The sequence below is a fragment of the Acytostelium subglobosum genome (assembly GCF_000787575.1).
Source record: "Acytostelium subglobosum LB1 DNA, scaffold: scaffold41, whole genome shotgun sequence".
Lineage (NCBI taxonomy): Eukaryota > Evosea > Eumycetozoa > Acytosteliales > Acytosteliaceae > Acytostelium > Acytostelium subglobosum.
The window spans coordinates 94,537-117,390 of record NW_012236492.1 but is presented as its reverse complement, the minus strand read 5'-3'; the positions used below and the strand labels follow the sequence as shown (position 1 = coordinate 117,390).

Sequence of the window (22,854 nt, the reverse complement as noted above, 5' to 3'; positions counted from 1 at the left end):
TGCTTTGGTTATGTAATGGAATGCTTGGATGTTCTTCTCTATTCTCCATCACACTTCTTTACCAATCTCTCTGGATCATGATCTAGTTGACTAGACTCAAGAGTATGTAAGAATCATTGATTATACCTCTTGTTATATGTTCAAATAACATGCCTGTCTTGGTTCATTCTTTAAAATGTTGATCACTCATTCTGTTTGAATAGACCCTACAATAATGTCATAACAATAATACCAGGTCGGTCTTGTTATTCCAAACATAGATGTCGCCAAGGGAACGTGTACATGTCCCTAATGATGCAAATAAGGTTACTGCTTCATTCAAACCCGACTTACACTTTTGTCGTCTTTAAATTCCGGTCTTCCGAATATGAAACAACGAATAAAAAAATATTAATAATTAATCCAAAGACCAATAACCCAGGTCAAATTCACAACTCATTGGCCCCTTTACCCAGATATTTTTTGAACATGTTTGCGATTGATGGTTCGGACTTGGGCGCACAAACAGGAGTGATCATCATCAATTTCAAACAACAGCAACAAACAAAGTTATCAAGAGAGAATGAACGTGTGTTGAATGTCATAAATGCGGGTGAGTGTCGTAAAGTTGAATAAATGAATGACCATGTGAGTGTATGATTGTCGCCATCCCCATCAATCAACCCCCTCCACACTCACTCAATACCCTTCCCTGTCGCTTTCTGTTTCACACTCATGTTACTGTTCCAATCCAATCCAACCCTAACAATCATTGACATTAGGTTCAATACCATTTAAGTATATATATATATATAAATAAATATAAAGATACAGATATATCAAAGATTAGAAATGAGAATCTCTGGTACTATTATGTTGATGACACTTGTGTGTCTTGGTGCAATGGTCATGGCCGGAAAGCCAAACATTGCTCCAATGGGTTCCAACATCCTCAACGTTCATCTCGTTGCTCATACTCATGATGTATGTTTGTTTGATTATCCAATCAATCAATCATACATTCAGTGTACTGACATCAATCAATCAATCAATCAACTCGATGTTTAGGATGTAGGATGGCTCAAGACTGTTGACGAGTACTATTATGGTGCCAACATGTCAATTCAAACTGCTGGTGTTCAGTACACATTGGACTCTGTCGTGACTGGTCTGTTGCAGAACCCAGAGCGCAGATTTATCTACGTCGAGATTGCCTTCTTTATGCGTTGGTGGAGAGAGCAGACTCCCGCCACTCAAAAGTCCGTCACTGAGTTGGTCCGCAACGGACAGCTCGAGTTCATCAACGGAGGCTGGTGCATGAATGACGAGGCCACCACCTACTACGACGACATCATCGATCAGATGACCCTGGGCCACCAGTTCATCAACGAGAACTTTGGTGTCACACCCAAGATTGGCTGGCACATCGATCCGTTCGGACATTCTAACGCTCAATCCGCCATCTTTGGTAACATTGGTTTCGACGCCTTTATCATTGGTCGTATGGACTACCAAGATATTGTAAGTGATCAATTATCCAGCCATCCATTCGAGAAACGAATCAACGCACTCACTCGTTCATTCAATCAATCACACATGTATATATAGGACTGGAGACTCCAGGACAAGCAGATGGAGTTCATGTGGAGAGGATCAAGATCCAACCCAGAGTACCAGGTGTTCACAAGTGTCTTGAGAGCTATGTACTGCACACCATCAGGCTTCAACTTTGAGGGTGGTGATGACCCCATCCAAGACGATCCAAACTTGTTCAACGTTAACATCCAGGAGCGTGCAGAGGCTTTCATCGCCGTCGCTCAGGAGTACTCCACTCACTACCAGTCCAACAACGTGTTGGTTCCAATGGGCTGTGACTTTGCCTACATGAACGCCAACATGTACTTTAAGAACTTGGACAAGTTGATTGCCTACATCAACGCCAACCCACAGTACAACATGAACTTGCTCTACTCGACCCCATCGATCTACATCGACGCCGTCAACGCCGCCAACCTCACCTGGAACGTCAAGACCGACGACTTGTTCCCATACGCCGACGGTCCCTATTCATACTGGACCGGTTACTTTGTCTCACGTCCCGCCCTCAAGGGATACGTGCGTCAGACCAACGCCCTGCTGCACGTCACCGAGCAGCTGATGGTCACCTCCCAGAGCAGCATTCCAAACGTCCAGTCGATGTTCCCCCAGGTTGAGGTCCTCCGTGAGGCCCAGGGTGTCGCCCAGCACCACGACGCTGTCGCCGGTACCGAGCAACAGCACGTCGCCTACGACTATGCCCAGCGTCTCTCCATTGGTCAGTACTCTGCCTACTCTGTGTTGAACACCGTTGTTGGCCAGCTGCTCGCCGGAACCTCCAGCAACCCAATCCCATCCATGTCATTCTGCCCACTGCTCAACGAGTCGTCGTGCCCAGTCCTCGACTACTTGGTGTTCAACACCTCTGTTCCCGTCGTCCTGTACAACTCTCTGTCCTGGACTCGTTACGAGTACGTCAACTTGCCAGTGCCCATCGCTCAAGTGTCTGTGTCCAACAACAACGGCGCCATCAAGTCACAGACCACCGTCGAGCTCGACGGTTCTGCCTGGGTCACCTTCGTTGCCGAGGTCCCACCAATGGGATACGCCACCTACATCATCGCCCCAGCTCAAGCTGAGGAGACCACTGCCGCCGACGTCGCTGAGGCTGCCACACCCTCAGTCCACGACAGCCAGATCGTTCTCCAGAACCCATTCATCTCGGTCCGCTTCGACGCCACCACCGGTGCCATCGTGAGCATCACCAATGTCACCTCTGGCACCTACATCAACGTCACCCAGCAGTTCATGACCTACGCCCCATCTGTCGGCGATTCTGTGTCGGACCAGTGCGATGGTGCCTACATCTTCCGTCCAGTCAACCAGGAGCCCACCGCCTACACCACCACCAACCCAACAGTGTCTGTCGTCAACGGCCCAGAGGTGTCGACCATCACCCGTTTCTGGAACGAGAACATGGTCCAGATCTTCCGTCTGTACGCCAACGCCTACTTCCTCGAGGTCGAGGAGACCGTCGGCCCAATCGACATCTCAGACGGCTTGGGCAAGGAGGTTGTCACTCGCTACAACACCAGCTTGAACACCAACAACACCTGGTACTCCGACTCGAACGGTATGGAGATGCAGCAGAGAATCATCAACTACCGTCCATCGTGGAACTACACCGTCATGCAGCCAACCTCTGGCAACTACGTGCCACTGAACGCCATCACCTACCTGCAGGACACCAACCAGAACCTGCAGCTGACCTTCATCACCGACCGCTCGCGCTCCTGTGCCTCCCTGGGCAACGGTGAACTCGAGATGATGCTGCACCGCCGTACTTTGATGGACGACGGCCGTGGAGTCGGCGAGCCCATGAACGAGTCCACCCAGATCATCACCACCACCAGAATCGTCTTCCACCAGATCAACAACGACGCCCAGTCCTTCTACCGTCCACTGGCATTGGCCCACCAGCACCCACTGTTCCCCGTGTTCACCACCACCACCTACAGCTCCAACGTCTGGTCTTCCATGTACCAGGGCACCTACAGCCCACTGAACTACGACCTGCCCCAGGGCATCCGTCTGCTCACCCTCCAGTGGCTGGACAACAGCGACAGCGCCATCGTGTTGCGTCTGCAGAACATCTACGCCATCGATGGTCAGGACACTGTCGACACCCAGACCATCTCTGTTGACATCACCACCATTTTCGCCTTCTACCAGGTCACATCGGTCACAGAGATGAACCTGTCGGCCACCATGAAGTTGGCCGCCGTCAACCGTCTCAACTGGAACACTAACTCTGCCAACGTCAAGCCAGTTCAGCCATCCCTCAACGGTGACTTCACCGTCCAGATCAGCCCAATGGATGTCAGAACCTACATCATTACTTTGGAGTCCAACTAAACGATCACGGGTCCAATCCCATCATTCTAATCCACCATTCATTTATTGTCTTGAATCATTATTACACCATGACGTTATAGAGTACCTTGAGCCATTGTAGTATGTCATAATCGTTGAGTAAGCATCAAACTCGTATCTGTCGACTTGGCTGGATGGACTGCTGGACACGTTCAATTTGTAGTCCAATTAATAGATCAAGAGTCGGGGCCCCCACAATTGATTAGTACTACCAATCATTCAACACGATTCATTTATTGTCTTGAATCATTGTTGCACCGTGGCAGTATCGATCAGGAACCTGATCATCCAATCGTGATGAACATTGAATGAAGGAGTCATTAAAGTGTATGAATATCTTTCCTCGGTCATCAAAGCAACATGATCGTATTACTTTCCTACTAGGAATACTGAAGGAGCATGTATTTCCTAGGGAGACATCGAAATAATAGATACAATTTCCAGATACAATCAAAATATGGCCATTATAATAGTGGATACATGGCAATATAACATTGAATCCAAGACTCCCAATATGTTCAAACACCTGAGTGTCCAGATTGAAACGATCCACTCTGTCATGAAATGTGCTCTTGTACAATCCACCTACTATATAGATGTACTTTCTTCCATTGTAGCATGCTGATGAGTATCCTCTGTCTGAGAAGATTAATGTATCATGAGATTGATTGGATGAGAGGGAGTAACGAGAGAATTTGGTTGGCTGTTTCACGCCACCAAATGAATAGATACCTCCACGGGCGTAGACCACCGCAGATCCCTTGAATGAATTGAGTATGCCAGTACCTATGGACTTCCACTTGAACGTTTCCAAAGATAGAATATTCAAAGAGTATTCTTGATGATCATCTTCCTCGACATTGAAAGATATTATATTGCCATTGAGATCAGCAAGTCTAAAATCTCCAATTGGTCCATTGAATTTCAAGCAAGATTCCATCAGCTTCTTGATGGTCGACCAAATAATGTCCATATTTGATTGTCTTTGCCATAACGTAGGGTCATCGAATTGGTTTAGGGATGATTGGATCTCATCCTGATTGACTTGCACTTGAACTTTCATGAGAAGTTCGGGAGCAAACCGATCGTTTATATACTTCTCCATATCCTTATATGTGTCCAAGAAGTTAATAAGCTTATAGTTGATATTTTATAATATTTGGGTTTGTATGACTTTTGGCTGATGATATTATCATAAGATATTATCTCATTGATTATATCTTTGATTGATGATTTGACTTATGGACCTTTGTTCTTTAATTGGATACTTAGCTCTATGCTCCAAAGTTATCAATACATTGAACATTTGATCAAAAAGTACTGTGATCTCATCATTTGATTGTTTTAAATAAATATTGGTCTCACTTGCCAATCTTAATGTCTTCCATAGTTTGTGTAAGATATTATCTCATTGATCCAGATTGGATGATGACTTGTTGGTAGGTCATTGTTCTCAGTGATGGGAAGGGGAAGATCATTGGGATTGTCCCCAAGTTGGTCATTGTTCTGGGCTTGGAGAAGGGGAGATGGTTGAAGATTAGGTTCATTTTTATAATTATTATCTTTTGAATTTATAACTATGTTAAATATTTGATTGAATAATAACTATTAACTAATTGTTATTGGGATATTTAATAGAGTAGATAGACATCCCAACTTAAATGTTTGAGTTTCCGTGGAGTTTGGGATTACCAAACGCTAGTGTAACGTTTTGATTGGGTTGATGAAAATTAAAATAAATCAATTTGAAAGTTGTGTGTGGGATGTTGAACGTGGGAGAGGAGGTCGTGTGCTGCGCAGGATACACACTTGGCGAGGTCATGTCTTTGGATGGCAGTATCATCGACAGCAGTGCATTGTACTCATCATTAACGCCAATCACACAGAATGGTACGTCAGAGGAATCGATCAAATGAGTGACCATCAAGATCTATCCAATGAATCTAACTCATTCGTCATATCAATCAATCAATGGATGGATCGTTCAATGTATATCTCTCTCTCTCTCTCTCTCTCTCAATCCTATAGCCTACCCGTTTCTCTAAACACAGAAAGTCCAGAGGTGACGTTTGCGCCGGTTACGGTCGTGTCGGTATGTTATCAACACGCAGCAGCAGCACAGCAACCAGACACACAGGATATGAACGAAAGAGACTAACTTGACAACTCTACAACTACACAGGAAAGCACAGAAAGCATGCTGGTGGTCGTGGAAACGCTGGAGGTTTGACTCACCACAGAATCAACTTCGTCAAATAGTATGTGGATACTTATAATAGTTAGATGATATGATGATTGATTGATTGGATCGATGATGAAAGATGATGAATGACTCGAGTAGACACTTACACATACGATACTTTTTGAACATCACAGCCATCCAGGTTACTTTGGTAAGCTTGGAATGAGAACTTTCCACTTGGTTAGACACAGATCCTACTGTCCAACCGTCTCCCTCGAGAAGATCTGGACCTTTGTCCCAGACTCAGTTCGCAAGGAGCTCGCCACCAAGAACGATGGCACTGCCCCAGTTGTCGATGTCACCCAAAGAGTAAGATCATTCATTAATCATTGACAGCAGAACAGAGCGACAGACCCCAACAGGCGATAGTTGCGAGCGACATTGAACACAGGACGCGATGACTAATATGTGATTCGATATAATATTATAGGGATTCTTCAAGGTTTTGGGCCACGGACTCCTCCCATCCCAGCCAATCATTGTCAAGGCCAGATACTTCTCAAAGGTCGCCGAGAAGAAGATCAAGGCTGTCGGTGGAGCCTGTGTCTTGGTTGCCTAAACGCACCCAATGTGTCTATCTGATCATCAACATCAATTACATACAACGAACGCTCAAACTGCGCAGGAACGACTGTGATTAGTAATAAATATAGATCTATACGATATCCTCTCTATCTTTATTTATATTATCTCTCTACATTGTTTGTTTGTATTTGTTTGATCGATGGATAATATGTGGGGATGCGAACCAAAGAGTCGCGTTCGAGAAGGCCCCCCCTCTTTACACAACTTTTGATTTCTTCATTCATTCATACTTGTATCACTACACAAATAGAGTTAGATAGAGATACATTGATCATATTTGAATATATATATATAGATAGATAGTAGTAATGCAAGCAGAACATAGTAATGGAAGTAATGGTGCAGGTGGGACTGTCGCAGGTACAGGTGGAGCTGCTGCGACAGCTTCTTGTTTGTCACCTACACAGACGTCAGAGGTAGATCCTCAACCTACAATGGAGAACATATCACAGGCTTTAGTGGCACTATATAAATCAACTGATGAGAAGATGAGAAACTATGCTCAGACATGGCTAATGCAAGTTCAACGACTACCTGTCGCATGGGAGTTCTGTCCCAAACTCATACTTGAGTCGAATGTAAGCCTAGCCCTGACATGTCCACATTCATTCATTCAATCAATCATACTAACTAACTCATTCAATCAATCAATCAATCAAACATAACAAAATAGGTTGTTGAGTTACAATACTTTGGAGCATCAACTTTGGAGAATAAGTTAAAGAGTGAATGGTCACATCTACCTGATGATATGAAGAAGCGTGTGTTGGCTATTGTGGTTGGAGTCGTGTCGGAGAGTGGAGCAAAGTTGACGGGCATCGTAGCAAAGAGGATGTGTGTCGTGTTGAGTATCACTGCGATGCATACTTATGGCACGGCGTTGTGGAGCTCGCCCATCGAGAACATCATTCAGATGTGCAGCCCATCGATCGAGCACCCGTTGGCCAACATGCGCGTCGAGATGCTGCCCTTTGTACTCGAGTTTCTGTCGATCCTGCCCGAAGAGCTGTGCAGCTACGTGCTGCCGTGCAACCAGTTCAAAGCGCTCAAAGGCAGCATTGCTTCATTCATCGACCACATCTACCGCTATCTGTTGGAGATCGCGGCCAACCATCAGCATCTGCCGCTGGCCGAGCACAAGCTGCAGATACATGTACCAAAGATGGTGATTCGCGCACAGGGCCTCTGGCAGCGATTCATGCTGCCCACGTCGGCGTCGCTCCTCCTCGACACTTTCAACATGGCATTGGCAATGACGATTGCCGACCCATCACTGCTTGAATCACTGACGCGACTGGTTGAGAACTCGCTCGGCCACCTGAGCTCGAAGCTCAGGGACGACATTGAGGCCGCGTACTCTGCCATTGCCGATCGACTGCAATGTGTGATGCCAGAGTTCTACGCCAAGGCCATCAAGGAGGACGACTCCAACAGCGCCAAGGCCATCTGCAACTGTCTGGTACAAGTGATGTTGGCGAACAACTCGACTCTGTTGACGCCCCCACTCATCAAGCGCTACTTTGAATTGTTGATCAGCATCATATCACTGGGCAACCTGGAGGTGTGCGATCTGCTCTTCCCCCTGCTCGACGACTTTAAGTCGCACCCAGAGTACCTCATGCTGGAGCCTGCGCTGCTCGAGTCCATCTTTTTGAGCATAATGAAGCGATTCCGACAGATATCAATGTACCCATGCAAGAAGCGCGGCCATGCCGACATCTGCCAGATACACCAGTTCAGGAGCAACTCGATCGAGATGCTTGCCAGCATACAGCAGTTTGCTCTGTCTCGCGACAGCACTTACTTTATCAAACATCTGATCGAGCAGTTGAAGAACGACCTGCAAAACAACGAGCTGGAGTGGCAGCACTATGAGGTGACGCTGTCGTACATCTCCACGCTGTCCGAGGGCATGAGCAGCAGCGACAGCACGCAGATGGTGCCCATTCTTCTGCACCTCATCCCGACTATCCCGGTCAAGTCACTCGAGTTGTTCAAGACATCGATCAAGCTCATTGGCAAGTTCTCCAACTATCTGCACATGGACAAGAGCGCTCTCGAGAAGGTGATCGCCGATCTCATATCGGCGCTGGCGTCGATGGAGCTGTTACCCGCCGCCGCGCAGTCATTGCTCAACATTGCAATCAATCGCAAGTGTCAGCTCAAGCTGGCGCCAATCATTAAGGCCATCCTGGACATGAGCACTCCACACTTGATGGCTCATCAATCACATCCAGCCATTGTCACAGTCTATCAAGCTTTGATCTATATCATTCATGTAATACCTGATGCCGATTCAATGATGGTACCATTCCAACAACTTTTGAAACCAATCATTGAGAATGTAAACAAGACAATTAATACTGTAGGTTCAGCGATCAATATCATATTCAATCAATGATATACATACTCACTCAATCAATCAATCACATAGCCTGGTAGTTCACTCCCATTGTTAAAGATACAGTTACAGATTTATGAAAAGATCACAGGTATCATTGATGTCGATGACATTAATGATGACATCCAGAAGCATCCACTGTTCCCCTTCTTCCACACGATCATACCCCAGCTGAAAGAGCTGCTAAAGCTCTACCCATCAGAGTGCGAGGTGATTGAATCCATCGCCAGCATATACCGTGGCGCCTTGCTCTACTGTAGGAGTGCAGTGTCTGACTTTGTCAATGAGATTCTGGGCCAGGCCACTGAAGCCTACACCAAGTATCCCCAGCCACAGCTGCTTCAGGTGGTCTCTGCCGTCAACACTGGTAGCAAGCCCACACCAGACGTCGAGATCAAACTGCGAGATGCAATTGGAGTGATCTCTGCCACCACCATCACTCTACTCAAGAATGAGACAGCATGTCTCCCACCCCTCAAAGACTATCCCATTGAGCCACAATATCATCTCAACTTCTCCATTCGATCAGATATCACCAAGGACTATTTCCATCTCATCCAGAATGTATGTATCATACAATCATTCAATCCAACAATGATCCAAACTTGTACTCACTCATTCCGATCAATCAATCAATCATAGTCACTTAAATCTACACCCAACTGTGTAGACCCGAATATCATCACAGCACTGTCAACATATATTATACATAACATATTGGATGTAAATGATGTTACTACCAGCAGACATTGTCTCTCACTGCTGTCATCCATATTATTACTCAAGAATGGCAACATGGACAACAACAACCTCCAACAACAACTACAACAACAACAACAACAACAACAATCAAATCCATTCGAAGAAGCAGTTGCAACAGTGATCAAGAATCATGGAAAACAATTGATTGGCAATCTTTTGGTTGGCCTGTCAACGGTGTTCCCAGCGAGTATTATTCCAAACGTTGCTGAGCTGCTCCAAGCATATGGTACTGCATTCCCAACAGTGTTCCGTAAGGAGGCCGCAGGTATTCTGATCAACTCGACATTTTTGGAAGGTGTTGTCGATCACAATGACAAGCAGGTCTTCCTCAGCCAGATCCAACACGTCAACGAGAACAAGGTCGACTATCGATTCTACGTCCAAGCATTCTCCAAACTCTGTCGTGGCACTCAAGGTTAATTGATCAAGTGCACTTCCATATCCTTTATATATATATACATTTAAACATATATTTCCAACATTTATCTCTTCACCACCCACCATCCATCCATCATTTGATTAACAAGCAATGGGTGATCGGGGTCTAAAAAAGATCTTGTTGATCATTCGCAAGAAAAAGAGGTGGGCTTGCACAACACGACGAAATTGGTGTGATTTTTTTAATGAGCTGCTGTGGACCTACCTCGGCTTACTGACTATCCAAGAGCTGACCCACACCTACAGAAAGGAAGGTTACACACGCACCAACATACATTAACTATATGTTAACGTAATAGAGGATAGGGTTGGTCATTCATTTGTAAAATACAGCTTCTACAACTACAACATTCTATCTCTATCTATCTCTCTTTGTTGAGCTCAAAACACAACAACAACAACATTTTTAGAATGATGATGAGGATCTTTATCACACTATTGGTGGTAGTGATCACTTTGGCCTCTTTGGCCTCTGCAGCCAGCAACTGTCAGTACACCTCACAATCGGGTGACAAGTACGATTTCTCTGGAATGGTCAAGTATGTCATACTAATGTGTTCACATGTGTGTGTGTGGTCAACAAGATCTGATGTTCGTTCATACTCACACTAAACGTCATCATTGTCTCCTAGCGCAACATCATACGTATTCAACTCGAATTCACCAAAGATGACATACTATTGGAACGTTTGTGATGTGGCACACAGCTGCATCAGCATGTCAGTGAGAACTGCCTCATGTCAGATCAGTGGTGGATCATGGTTTGACACTGGAAGTTTGGATCAAGCTACATGGAGCGACCTTGGTAAGATTGATTGATTGATTTATTGATTCCATCATACAGACAATTGATTGATGATGGAACTATTCCACCGACTCACACATTCAATCAATCATTCATTCAATCAATCAACAAACATAGAATCTGGAAAGGGTGCAACAGTTACATACGTTGGTGATGGAAATCCTTGTGGAAACGGTGTTAAGCGTACGACACACGTTGGATTGACATGTTCGAATGAACCAACAGCCGTTGTCAGTGCCACCGAGGGTGATATTAAGTGTAACTACTACATTCTAATGACTAGCAAGTTTGCCTGTCCAGGTGGTGGCAGTGGCGGCAGCAGCTCTGGTGGTGGCAATGGTCCAAAATCAAACTTTATCGGTGGTGGCTGGATATTCATCATCCTGTATGTTGTTTCAAACACAGAGTGTGGGCCCACTATTGATTGATTTACTGACTATCCATCCAATCAACCCAATCAAATGATTTATGTAGGCTTTTGGTTGGAATTTTTCTTTACATAGGCATTGGCATTGGAGTCAACTACAAGGTTCGTGGGTTGAGAGGAGGAGAGATGTTCCCCAACATTGAGTTCTGGTCGTCCTTCCCAGGACTGATCAAGGATGGTGTCCTTTATATCAAGGGCAAGGTCACTGGATCAGGTGGAAATGGTTCATACCAACAAGTCTAAATCAATTACTTTGCATCATCCATCCATTCAATCAAATAATAAATATATTAATAATTTAATAAATCTCTCTTTGTTTCAAACAAATAATATAATATTCCAATCATAATGACCTAGAATGTAACTCAAGTGGCATAGTGGTGTCCTTGCTCCACACCAACAAAGATCTTCACCTTTCTTTTTAGATGGATCTCAACGGAGTAGGAGATGGTAATCAGTGTCGGGGAGGCTACACGAATAAATTGTTTACAATGATCATCACTTACTCTGGATAGATACCGGAGTTTGGGTTATACCGAAGTTTGTTGTTGGTCAATCAAATCTGAACATTCTGTTGAACTGTTCAAAATAAAAACAAATCACTTTTGATAAATATCTCTTGGACAAAAATGTTAAAAAAATGAAAATAAAATAAGATTGTTGTTGATTTTAATTTTACACCACTAATCAAACGCATTACCTTATCGTGTAGGCCTCATAGTAGTAGCGGGGCTCAAGGACCCTCGCACATAACTAGGGTGTGAGTTTAAACAACAACAAGTGATCAGGTTGGTCAAGAACACTTTGTTAGTGAAAGTTGTTGTTGTTGATACTCTCTTGGCGCATCCTGGTCTCCCATCTCTGGACTCTCCTCATTATTGATTCGCTTTGCTTAATGCAAATAGATACAACTTTACACACATATTACTTTGTTTCTATCTCAATATATAGTTAGTTAGTTAGTTATAAATATATAAAAGAAAATGAGATTGACTCTTTGTGTCTTCCTGGTGCTCGTTGCCCTGTCCTTTGTTGCTGGACAGCGTCAAAACTGCCAATACAGCAATGGCGCAACTAAATACGACTTCTCATCCATGTATGTATTATGATTGATTCATTGATCGATCTAATGATTGAATGTTTGATTGACACTCATATCACATCATCATAATAGGTACAACAACACCCAGTATACCTACACCAACACATCCAAAGCCAGCACAGTATGTATTGTATATGCAATGATTATGATTATCATCCCTCAATTGATTGGACATTGTATCACTAACTTTCAATCCATTAATCAAACATAATATAGTACTACTTCAACATTTGTGGAACTGCACAGATCTGTACACAGAAGGCAAACAACGTTGACTCTGCTGCTTGCCAAATGTCTGGCACCAGCTACTTTGATTGTGGTCATTTGAAGACTGCCACATGGCAGGGATTGCGTATGTTTAATCAATCATTCATTATCAATCAATCAAACAAACAATCAACTAACCAAAATATTTATATAATACTACAACAGCAAACGGCGTAAGCGGTGCTCAGGTCACTTACAAGGATGGTGCTGCTTGCTCCAAGTCAATCAGACAAACTTCACTCATTCTGCAGTGCAGTCAGGCACAAACCACTGTCGTTTCGGCTGGTGAGATTCAACCATGCATCTACGCCATCACCATTAACAGCAAGCTCGCTTGCCCAACCACCGGCACCACCTCCACAACTGGTGTCACCACCACCGGCCAAACCACCTCTGCTGGTCCAACCACCACCTCTGGCACCACCACTGGCGGCACGACCTCTGGAGGCGACAACGGTCACAAGGGAGGAATTGGCGGCGGCTGGATCTTTGTCATCATCCTGCTGTGCTCGGCCACAGTGTACATTGTTGCCGGTATCATCATCAACTACAAGGTTCGCGGTCTCCAAGGAAAGGAGTTGTTCCCCAACGTCACCTTCTGGTCGGACACCCTCCCAGGCTTGTTGAAGGACGGAGTGCTCTTCATCAAGGGCAAGATCACCGGCACTGGAGGTCAGACCGGCTCATACCAACAGATTTAAATAGACTGCGCGCGCACGAGTCAACCTACACACTCATTCAAACCAATCATACCATATTATTAAACAATATAACTACGCCAAGTAATCTCTGTTTCCAATCAATCAATCAATCAATCAGTTAAATATATATATACAGGTAATGATTTATATATGGATGGATCAAGTGTCGTCATCGCTTATCTCTATGAATGAGTCGACATCCATCCAGGAGGTGGAGGTTGTTGGTGTTCCAAATGTACTGGAAGATGATCTGAGAGGTGTTCCGTTGGTCGTCGTGGATGATGATTGTGACTGTGTTTGTTGTAATGGTGTTGATCGTTGTGCTGGTTGTTGTGCTGGTGGTTGTTGAGGTGTCGTTGTTGTTGATCTTGTTCCATTTCCATTGGATATTGGAGTGCTAGGCGTTGATGGAATATAAGGTTTCGCCCAAGAAGCTCTTGGAGGAGGGTCATCTTGATCAATTGGTCCATTCATAATATCGTCGTCGTCGTCGTATGGATCGTTATTGTCAAGGTTGTAATTGTTGATATCATCTTGTATGGCAATGGGTTCGTTGTAATCGTCGTCGTTTATGATCTCATTGCTGTCGGAGCTGGTGGCGGCCATGTTGTCGTTGTTGTTGAAGGTTGTGCGGTAGTAATCATCATCATCGTCATATGAGTCGCAACCAACGGCCATGTCTTCATTGATTGGGTCACTGCCAGTCATTGGTTGATCCTCTACTATATCTACATCTGCATCCGCGTCCGCGTCTGCGTCTGCACGCTCCACATCGTCGGCATCATCATCATCTGCATCCACATCAAATGCATCGTCCATATAATTGCAATCGATTGGAGAATATGCATCAAGATCAATCTCGACTGACCCTGATGATGCCTTGGCCTCCACACTGATAGCTAGATTGGGGGTGGCAATGGCGTAAGATTGATTGATTGAATGATTGATTGAATGAATGAAATACTTACACTGATGCTCAGATGATGATGTCTTCCACGAACCATCTGGCTGTAGTGTGATATTGTAGCAGTCGACTGGGATCTGCTTTAGTATGTTGTTGGTGAAGCTGTCAAAGACAAGACTGATTGGTGGTGCTTGACACTGGCATACGGGACAGTTCCATATCTGCTGTTGGAAGGAGAATCTTATAAAATACTTTATAAGGTAGGGGAAGATAGTTAGTACATGTCCGGAAGAGCTGAGTAGACATCCATGGGGACCATGGTCCATCTTATCTTACATTTAAATCAAAGCATTGAAGGTGTTTGCAATTACTTGTCTTTGCAGGATGTGAAATCTTCATGATGGCGAGTGGACATCGAGCAGAGATGTCATATGATAGCTCCTCAATGTCCTGATCAGCATTCTTTGGTTGTAACAGTGCTGTCGTTTGACTGTTTGTCTCTCTACTCTTTGCTTGTTCAACCAACTACATTTGATTGTTAGATTGAATTGTAAGAATAAGATGTCATATGAATGAATGAATGATAGTGACATTACCTGATCCATTGGTATACTCTTGACAACTTGCACCACCATGTATCCTTGATGCTTGACTGATGACTTCCAAGACAATGTGTTACGACCCTTATTGACGTACGTTGTGATGTCCATTGGTTTGAATAATATTAAAGGTGCTTTGCATCCTGATGGCTTGCGTACATTGTGTGGCTATACATAGAGATTGAGAGAGGCCAATGAGTGAGTCAGTGATTGAATGATTGAATGATTGAATGATTGAATGAGGAACATACAAAGTCCACTTGATTGCCATTGATTGTCAAGTGCATGTCACTGGTATAGGGTAGAACGGTTGAGCGTTGGTTGACAAGACGAACGTGAATGAACAGTTCATCATCGATTTGTTGTTGTTGCTCCTTGGTCGTTCTGAGCTTTGGAAAGACTTCGTCGTCGATCTTGAACTCTGCCTCGGTCCCAATGGATCCTTTCCATATCTTGTACTCGCCAATTGCCTTGACATGTTGGAACAGGATCGATTGATTGTCTGTGAATGTCTTCCACTCGATGCCCTGCACCGGTGAAGGCGCCGCCGTCTTCTTTGCAGTGAGTTTTGCAATGCTCTTTAGTATAGATGATCTGGGTAGTGGATATAAACTGCTGACACTGCTACTGCTACTGCCGTTACTGCTACCTGATGATGTCCTCTTTCTGGTGATGGCCGTGACGGGTGTACCATAGCGAGGTGTTTGAACACGTGTACGGGGTACATGATAAGATAGGCCGGCTACCGATGAAGATGATGTAGACGACGATATTACCAACTTTGCCAATCTTTCTACAATGACATCTTTGTTGCCAGTGATGGAAACATTCGTGTCGTACCTGTCACGTATGTGTTTGAGTATCTGTTTGAGTACATGTAGGTACAGATTGTTTATACCATGTCGGCTATATATATATGTATCAATGATAAAGTCAATGAGTAAGTTATCATTCATTCATTCGATTCATTCATTCAATGATGCATACGTCTGAAGTGATGTCTTTAATGAGCTAGATGGTATTTTAACTTGTAGTGATAGACTGTTGAAGTCGTCCTCAGATAAAGTCACCATGTTGTCATGGATCTGTGTTATATTGTTTGTTGTCTATATACCTGTCTATCTGTCTATGATTGAATAACTAACTAATGATGATGTTTTGGTTGTGGCACTCTATCTCTCTATCACTTGCCAAGATATACTTCTTGTATCCTTCTATATCTACGACTCACCAGTCGATTCTGAAATTGAAATGAAATGAAGGTTGACCACCTCTTCGCGCCAAACAACTTTCAAAATGAACTTTGTAGTGTGTCTCTGAAATCAAACAAATAAGTTATCCATGATTCTTATTATTATACTCTATTTTAGGGTCTATTATTATTCATTAACATTAATAATCCGATATTCATTGTTATTATGTTTGTGGTCGGAAGTATAAAGTAATAATTCGGCATGATTTTCATTGGGTCAGGGTATCAATAAAAAAAGTTGCTTATACTATAAAAGGTACGTTTCGCCAGGTTGTCAATCGAAATGACACCACAGTTCACCAAGTTGCTGGTGAGGTAAAATGCATAGTTGTTGTCCAAACGTTGAATGGATTGGTCACGCCCTAGTCCAATTGATTGAGTGTGATTAAGGAACCTTATTGGAATTTGGAAACCCTCCTCGTGTACAGAAACGAGATTAATGGTTGATGCTTGGAGAGAAGATGGAGGGTCCACCCTCCACGGAATAGTGAGTGTATGCATAGACGACCAGTCACCACCAAAGAGTGATCCAATTGATTGTTTAAATCCACTGCTGAAATGAAGTGAGGTTATTGATCGAGGCAATGAATCTGGATCCAGGGGTTGATTGAAATTATCACCAAATACGAGCATTGTTGTCGTGGGAGGGATCACTCCAGGATGGATTGGTTGGTTAAAGGAATAACCAAAGAATAGACTGGTGAGTTGGCTAGGGAGATATCCGAGAGTTTGTGACGCAGTTGGGTCTGGTGGTGAATGAGAGATGAGCGGCTGGTTGAACATAGAGCCAAATCGGAGCGAGATAACAGTGTCGGGGATCTGTCCTGGCTCAATCATACTATTGAACATTCTACCAAATACTAGATTGGTGACCAGAGGTGGTAACCACCCAGAGATTAGCTTGTTATCAAAAAATGTCGGGCAATTGAAGTTCATGAACAGAATGAGGTATCAATCCTGGTTGAATACTTTGTGTTCCGAAAAGTACAAGTCGCCTCAGCGTGGACGGGAGATAGTTGGGATAGGAGTTGGATGCCAAATCGAGAGAGATTAGTCCTTCAGGAATTATTCCGTCGTTTAGTCCTTGTTCACAATTAAGTGACAATGTGTGAAGAGAGTTGGGGATGATGCCAAATTGCAATTGGTCGCATCTAAGGTGCAATGTGCAAAGTGAGTTGGGGAGGATGTCCTTTTGCAATTGGTCGCATCTAAGATGCAATGTGCGAAGTGAAGGTGGAAGCACACCAACTGAGAACGATTGGCTGAAGTCAGTCAGTTCCAAAGTGTGCAATGATGGTGGAAACACGCCAATTTGAGGGGGCGCACCAAATGGTTGATCGCTCTGAGGGTGGCTTGCGAGGGTTGTGTGAGTTACCAACAACTTGGTCAAAGAAGCAGGTAGCCATCCAAGTTGTATAGGGAGGAAGTGTTGATCTAATATTATAACCAACTCCTCGATCTGATCTGGAAGTGGCCCAGTCAGATGATCAGTGCTGAGTCTTTTGAGAGACATTGGAAGACGACTTGGAAGTTGATATCCTTCTAGTGTGAGGTCAGTGATCGAGTCCATAAGGTAATGAGAAGGTACTGAACCCCACCAGAGAGGTTGTCGCTTTTGAAGTGCCAGACGTTTGACATTGAGAGGGAGTGCCCCAGGAACTAAAAAGATATCATCCTCAAAATGTGATAAGATGTCAACAATAGAGATATTGTCGTGGAGAACACCTGGCAGAGGTAGTTCGCCACAATCTTCAATGTAAACCTCTGTCACGGTCGTGGGAATGTCTCCAGGCTTCAAATCGAGGTGAGGGTATTCAGAGAGACTTATGCGTGTGATGTGTTCAGGTATTGAGCCTTGAATCCGAAAGCCTAGGTGTGCATGTTGGTTAGTTGATGATGATGATGAATCTAATCGATTGTTAAACACAAACATGTAAAGATATGGTGAAGATATGTACCTTTGCACAGGCCCAAGCTATTGACCCACTGGTAGACCTGCTTGGAGAACGAGTGGCAATAGAACTTATAGTCGGGTCCGGGAATGTAGAATTGCGACTCGTAGTCCTCGTACATGTTGCTTATAAACTCGAGGTACTTGTCTCGTTCTCTGAACCATCGGCTGCAGACCAGCACAAAGCTGATCCAGTCAATGTTGGACTCCACATAGGAGATGATCTCTCTGAGTATTAGATGGGGCAACACAATGTTGCTGTTTCCACCAGTTGTGTTTGAATGCCCATCCCCGTCATCATCAAGTGTTGCAATACCTGGATCTGCCATCTTCTTTCTGTATCGCTCGTTATGAGTATCGATGTTATTTGTTGTAGTTTGGTGTTCTTTGTCCCATCCTTTTGGACCAAACTAATCTGTTGAGAGATTTGAACACAACACCGATGAAGAGAAGTCTCATCTATTATAGATTTCCAACTTGCTAACAATCAAGGTAGTAATTCATTGATTGGTGGATGCTAAGAAACATCAACATCATCTCAAAGACCAACATCTTTGGATTAGATCCCAATATAAGTTCTTCCTCAGCACCAAGTCTACAACAATAGAAACACAATTATCATGACGACCATTAATAGTACTATTGGATGGATAATTTACCTTTGTTACTGGAACCCAGAATGACTGGGAATAACAGAGTTGATGTTGAACTTGAGATAAACCATTGAATAAATTTCAAAAATAAGTGACAAGTTGAACTTTTTCATTTTCAAACTCAACAGATAGAGATAGAGATAATCTATTGGGATATATATATATATAGATATATAAATAGAGAGAATAAGAAAGAATGGGAGAAAGAAAAGTTATAAGTAAATATTATCCACCGGACTTTGACCCAAGCAAGATACCAAGGGCAAAGGGTGTAAAGAAGAGTGGAACGATAAAGGTTGTTATGATGTTGCCAATGAGTATTAGATGCAATACTTGTGGAGAGTACATTGGTCGTGGAACAAAGTTCAACTCGAGAAAGGAGACACTAGACGATACATACCTTGGCATCAAGATATTCAGATTCTATCTACGTTGCAAGAGATGCGCTGCAGAGCTGGCGATAAAGACAGATCCCAAGAACTCGGACTACGTCTGTGAGTCGGGTGCAACGCGAAACTACGAGCCCTGGAAGGAGACGGAGGAGGAGCGGACAGACAGGACTCAGCGCGAGGACGAGGAGAAGAACGACGCAATGAAGGCATTGGAGAATAGAACGGTTGATTCGAAGCGAGAGATGGAGATCATGGATGCACTGGACGAGCTACGCAATCTCAATTCAAAGAATGCCGAGATTGATCATGAACAGTTGTTGGAGTACAGTCTGAAGAAGCAAGAGGAGATGGAGCAGGCGTTGGCCGAGCAGGATGAGCAGCTGATCAAAGAGACATTTGGAAACAAGTCATCATCATCGTCAACAACACTTAATGTAATCAAACGTATTGATGAGATGGATGGTCCATTGACCGATGACTTGGATAACTTTGGCAGTATCAATGGCAATGGCAATGGCAGTGGAAATAACAAGAAACCAAAGACTAGTATATTGGGAGCTGTTAAGTTAAACATTGTAAAGACACAATCAAACAACAACAATGGCAACAAGAGAAAGACAACAGATTCAGAGACAGTGGCGCAACAACAACCAACAAAGTCAACAAAGACTGAGACCAACTCAAACTCACTGGCATCATTATTCCAATATGGCTCAGACGAAGAGGATGAAGAATAGATGTTAGATACAAATGGATGATGCACTTGCACTCCACATCGATATTTAATAATAATGTTGTCGACTTCATTGCTCATGGATCTCGCTCAGTTGACGTTGGATAGAACCAACAACTTCTCACCAAGATCGGCAAGAATATCATATGCATTGGTCAACAGAGTGAATGAGGTCAAAAGTGTTGGAATGGCCTGTCTAAACTCAGAGTGATCGATAACTGTGACCCATTGAGCACTTCCTCCCTTGGTTGTTTGGCTAGTAATGAAATTGATACATAGACAATGGTTAATAAACTGCTGCGCACTGCAGTGCACGCCAACACTTAAGTGTACATACAATGGTGGAATATTGTGAGCATGAGATGTCTCTTGAGATTCTTTAGATGCGTCTGTTGAGTCTCCGGATGCGGGCGACGATGAGCGGGGCACTGACCCACTGGAGAGCTGAAGGGAGCTTGACGACGATGAGAGTGTCGGCTGCAGCTTCTGAGACTTGCGCAATGACTTTGATGGACTGTTGGTATCGGCAAGATTCTGTGCTCCGCGCTGACCGTCCAGCGGCGTCGATGTGATGTGCAGCTCATAGACGCTAAACACCAGCTCGCAGTTGGATACAGTCAGGTTTACGTTGATTTCGAATGGGAGGGGAGGCTGCAACACCGTTGGCTGGTACATTGTGTTTGGGAACACGTTGCGACTGGGCAGCAACAGCTCATCGCGTGCCATCTGCAGCCATTCACTGATGCGACCGAATGCTTCCACAAGAGAGTGCAGTTCGGGCAGACTGTTGCTGTGATGCTTGTTCATGCCCGATGGCACCCATCCAGATTGCGAGGCGGACAGTCCCTGAGACTGTTGCTGTTGCTGTTGAGCCTGTGCCTGAGCGTGCTGTTGTTGTTGTTGTTGAGAGATGGTTGATGATGAGGATGAAGATGACAGGTGATTGCCTGGATGACCATGATGATTGTTCAATTGATAGCTGTCGAGTGGAGTGTACGACTCGGCAAAGACGAGCAGACTGTTGATCTCTGTGAGGATCAAGTGGAGATAGTTGTTCGAGTTCTGTATCTGTTGTATTCTCCATGGATGTGACTTATTGATCAATGTCTTGTACACTGGCACAGTGTAGTTCTGTTTGGCAGGCTTATTGAACCTGATCATCAACTCTGGTGACTCTACTAGCCATCCATTGATATGCAATGTACCTCTTGTGCCCCTAAGATGTGTTACGATCGCGTTAGTAACAGTAAGACGATGATCGCGATAGGGTAGGTACACATACTCTGGAGTATCAATATTGATTGGTTTGTTCTCGATTGATTGATCTTGATAGATGTCTGTTGATTGATTGAATAAACATGTTAGTTGATGATCAATCAATCAATCATTCATTCATATAACATACCATCCAACTCTTCAATGTTGACTTGATTACAAGCTGCCGACATATCGATTGCTCTAGTGTCTGAACTGCCTCTTCTTGATGATGTAAGGTTAGTTGCATTTAGACCGAGAGATGATGGGATTGAAGCAGTGGCAGTCTTGGCATTGAAGAATATATTATTAATGTCCACTGTATTTGATGATGTCTGTGAAGTCGCTGTAGAGTCATCAACATTATCACTCTGTGCCTTGCTACTCTGTGTATCTGGTCTCAACAAGTTTACACATCTCTTTATGTCATGTAGTGTAGTCAGTCAGTATACCTTGTACTTCTGTTGTTGTACTATCAATCACTTAACAACATACTTCTAATATCCTCTTTACACGTTTACAGACAACAGGTACCTCTTTCTTTATCAGCCATGATGCCTCTATCTGCATCAGAGTGATCTCTGTTCTGCTGTACTCTTCTGATTCAGCACTATATACAATATCTGCCATACTTGTCTGATTCTGATCTATTTGTTGATACATATGTTATTACTATCTGATTTGGTCTTGTCTGTACTTGACTTCAAAGATACTATCAATGTGAAACTTCCCAATTCCATCAAATATCCCCTGGTCTAGATCCTTTTGTTTGAAATTCAAATTGAACTTGACCTGGGTCTGTTTGGCGCTTTATGTTCGACTACCACTTCATTCTAACAATTTATAACAACAAAGATACATGTACAACAATCAATGCCTATAAAGATAATTTGTCAGGTTGTTGTTGACTATCTACAGCAACAACGAAAGGCTACTAGACCATCAAAGAAAGGTGTCATACTGCGACGTGATGAGAAGACACAACAGATAGTATTGGAGTTGCCAAAGAGTACTCCAACCATATTCAATGTACATAATAATACTCATTCAATCAATCAGTCAATCTGACAATGATCATTGTACTCATTCATACATACTCTTTTTAACAAACAAACTAGTTAGAGGAATGTGTATCAAAGATATACACCAACTTTGTCAACGATGGCAAGTGCACAATTGAACTACTGCTGCCAGGTGGTACTTACGCCAATGTTCTGATATCGAATGCCAAGCCAGAGGAGCTGAAACGACTGGTAGACATTGTAAAGTCAATACTAGTATCGCCACAAGATCTATACGGTAGGTTAGACAATCCATGAATCATGACATGCCTGACTAATACTAATACTTTTTTGTTATTCAAATAGACATGTCATTGGATGACGAGAAAGAGCAAGAATAATGATGGTATGGAATAGGATGGCTGAGAGATAAGGGC

General features: G+C 43.7%; 9 protein-coding genes across 9 annotated transcripts; 7 read left to right on the top strand and 2 right to left on the bottom strand.

The window, feature by feature from the left end:
* Positions 1–858: 858 nt before the first annotated feature.
* On the top strand, positions 859–3,930 carry SAMD00019534_123640 (hypothetical protein; the record flags this gene model as incomplete). The annotated part of the gene is made up of 3 exons (XM_012892425.1): positions 859–963; positions 1,048–1,500; positions 1,588–3,930. The coding sequence occupies 3 exons, from the start codon at positions 859–861 to the stop codon at positions 3,928–3,930; spliced, it is 2,901 nt and encodes a 966-aa protein (XP_012747879.1).
* Positions 3,931–5,835: 1,905 nt separating this feature from the next.
* SAMD00019534_123630 (hypothetical protein) lies at positions 5,836–6,746 on the top strand (the record flags this gene model as incomplete). Its single annotated transcript, XM_012892424.1, has 5 exons — positions 5,836–5,838; positions 5,977–6,040; positions 6,131–6,206; positions 6,325–6,499; positions 6,621–6,746. Coding segments are annotated over 5 exons (444 nt in total), but the record flags the coding sequence as incomplete, so codon positions are not given.
* Positions 6,747–7,083: 337 nt separating this feature from the next.
* On the top strand, positions 7,084–10,358 carry SAMD00019534_123620 (hypothetical protein; the record flags this gene model as incomplete). Its single annotated transcript, XM_012892423.1, has 4 exons — positions 7,084–7,353; positions 7,449–9,140; positions 9,210–9,740; positions 9,819–10,358. The coding sequence occupies 4 exons, from the start codon at positions 7,084–7,086 to the stop codon at positions 10,356–10,358; spliced, it is 3,033 nt and encodes a 1,010-aa protein (XP_012747877.1).
* Positions 10,359–10,787: 429 nt separating this feature from the next.
* On the top strand, positions 10,788–11,848 carry SAMD00019534_123610 (hypothetical protein; the record flags this gene model as incomplete). The annotated part of the gene is made up of 4 exons (XM_012892422.1): positions 10,788–10,915; positions 11,009–11,181; positions 11,299–11,566; positions 11,656–11,848. Coding segments are annotated over 4 exons (762 nt in total), but the record flags the coding sequence as incomplete, so codon positions are not given.
* A 743-nt stretch (positions 11,849–12,591) lies between these two features.
* Positions 12,592–13,678, top strand: SAMD00019534_123600 (hypothetical protein; the record flags this gene model as incomplete). The annotated part of the gene is made up of 4 exons (XM_012892421.1): positions 12,592–12,704; positions 12,783–12,831; positions 12,927–13,062; positions 13,143–13,678. 4 exons carry the CDS (start codon positions 12,592–12,594, stop codon positions 13,676–13,678), a joined length of 834 nt encoding a protein of 277 aa, XP_012747875.1.
* A 159-nt stretch (positions 13,679–13,837) lies between these two features.
* On the bottom strand, positions 13,838–16,254 carry SAMD00019534_123590 (hypothetical protein; the record flags this gene model as incomplete). Its single annotated transcript, XM_012892420.1, has 6 exons — positions 13,838–14,577; positions 14,647–14,833; positions 14,919–15,107; positions 15,179–15,349; positions 15,433–16,087; positions 16,169–16,254. 6 exons carry the CDS (start codon positions 16,252–16,254, stop codon positions 13,838–13,840), a joined length of 2,028 nt encoding a protein of 675 aa, XP_012747874.1.
* A 2,979-nt stretch (positions 16,255–19,233) lies between these two features.
* On the top strand, positions 19,234–20,166 carry SAMD00019534_123580 (hypothetical protein; the record flags this gene model as incomplete). The annotated part of the gene is made up of 1 exon (XM_012892419.1): positions 19,234–20,166. The coding sequence occupies one exon, from the start codon at positions 19,234–19,236 to the stop codon at positions 20,164–20,166; it is 933 nt and encodes a 310-aa protein (XP_012747873.1).
* Positions 20,167–20,252: 86 nt separating this feature from the next.
* SAMD00019534_123570 (hypothetical protein) lies at positions 20,253–22,046 on the bottom strand (the record flags this gene model as incomplete). Its single annotated transcript, XM_012892418.1, has 5 exons — positions 20,253–20,418; positions 20,500–21,378; positions 21,445–21,499; positions 21,568–21,835; positions 21,912–22,046. The coding sequence occupies 5 exons, from the start codon at positions 22,044–22,046 to the stop codon at positions 20,253–20,255; spliced, it is 1,503 nt and encodes a 500-aa protein (XP_012747872.1).
* A 243-nt stretch (positions 22,047–22,289) lies between these two features.
* Positions 22,290–22,818, top strand: SAMD00019534_123560 (hypothetical protein; the record flags this gene model as incomplete). Its single annotated transcript, XM_012892417.1, has 3 exons — positions 22,290–22,445; positions 22,535–22,715; positions 22,784–22,818. 3 exons carry the CDS (start codon positions 22,290–22,292, stop codon positions 22,816–22,818), a joined length of 372 nt encoding a protein of 123 aa, XP_012747871.1.
* Positions 22,819–22,854: the final 36 nt, after the last annotated feature.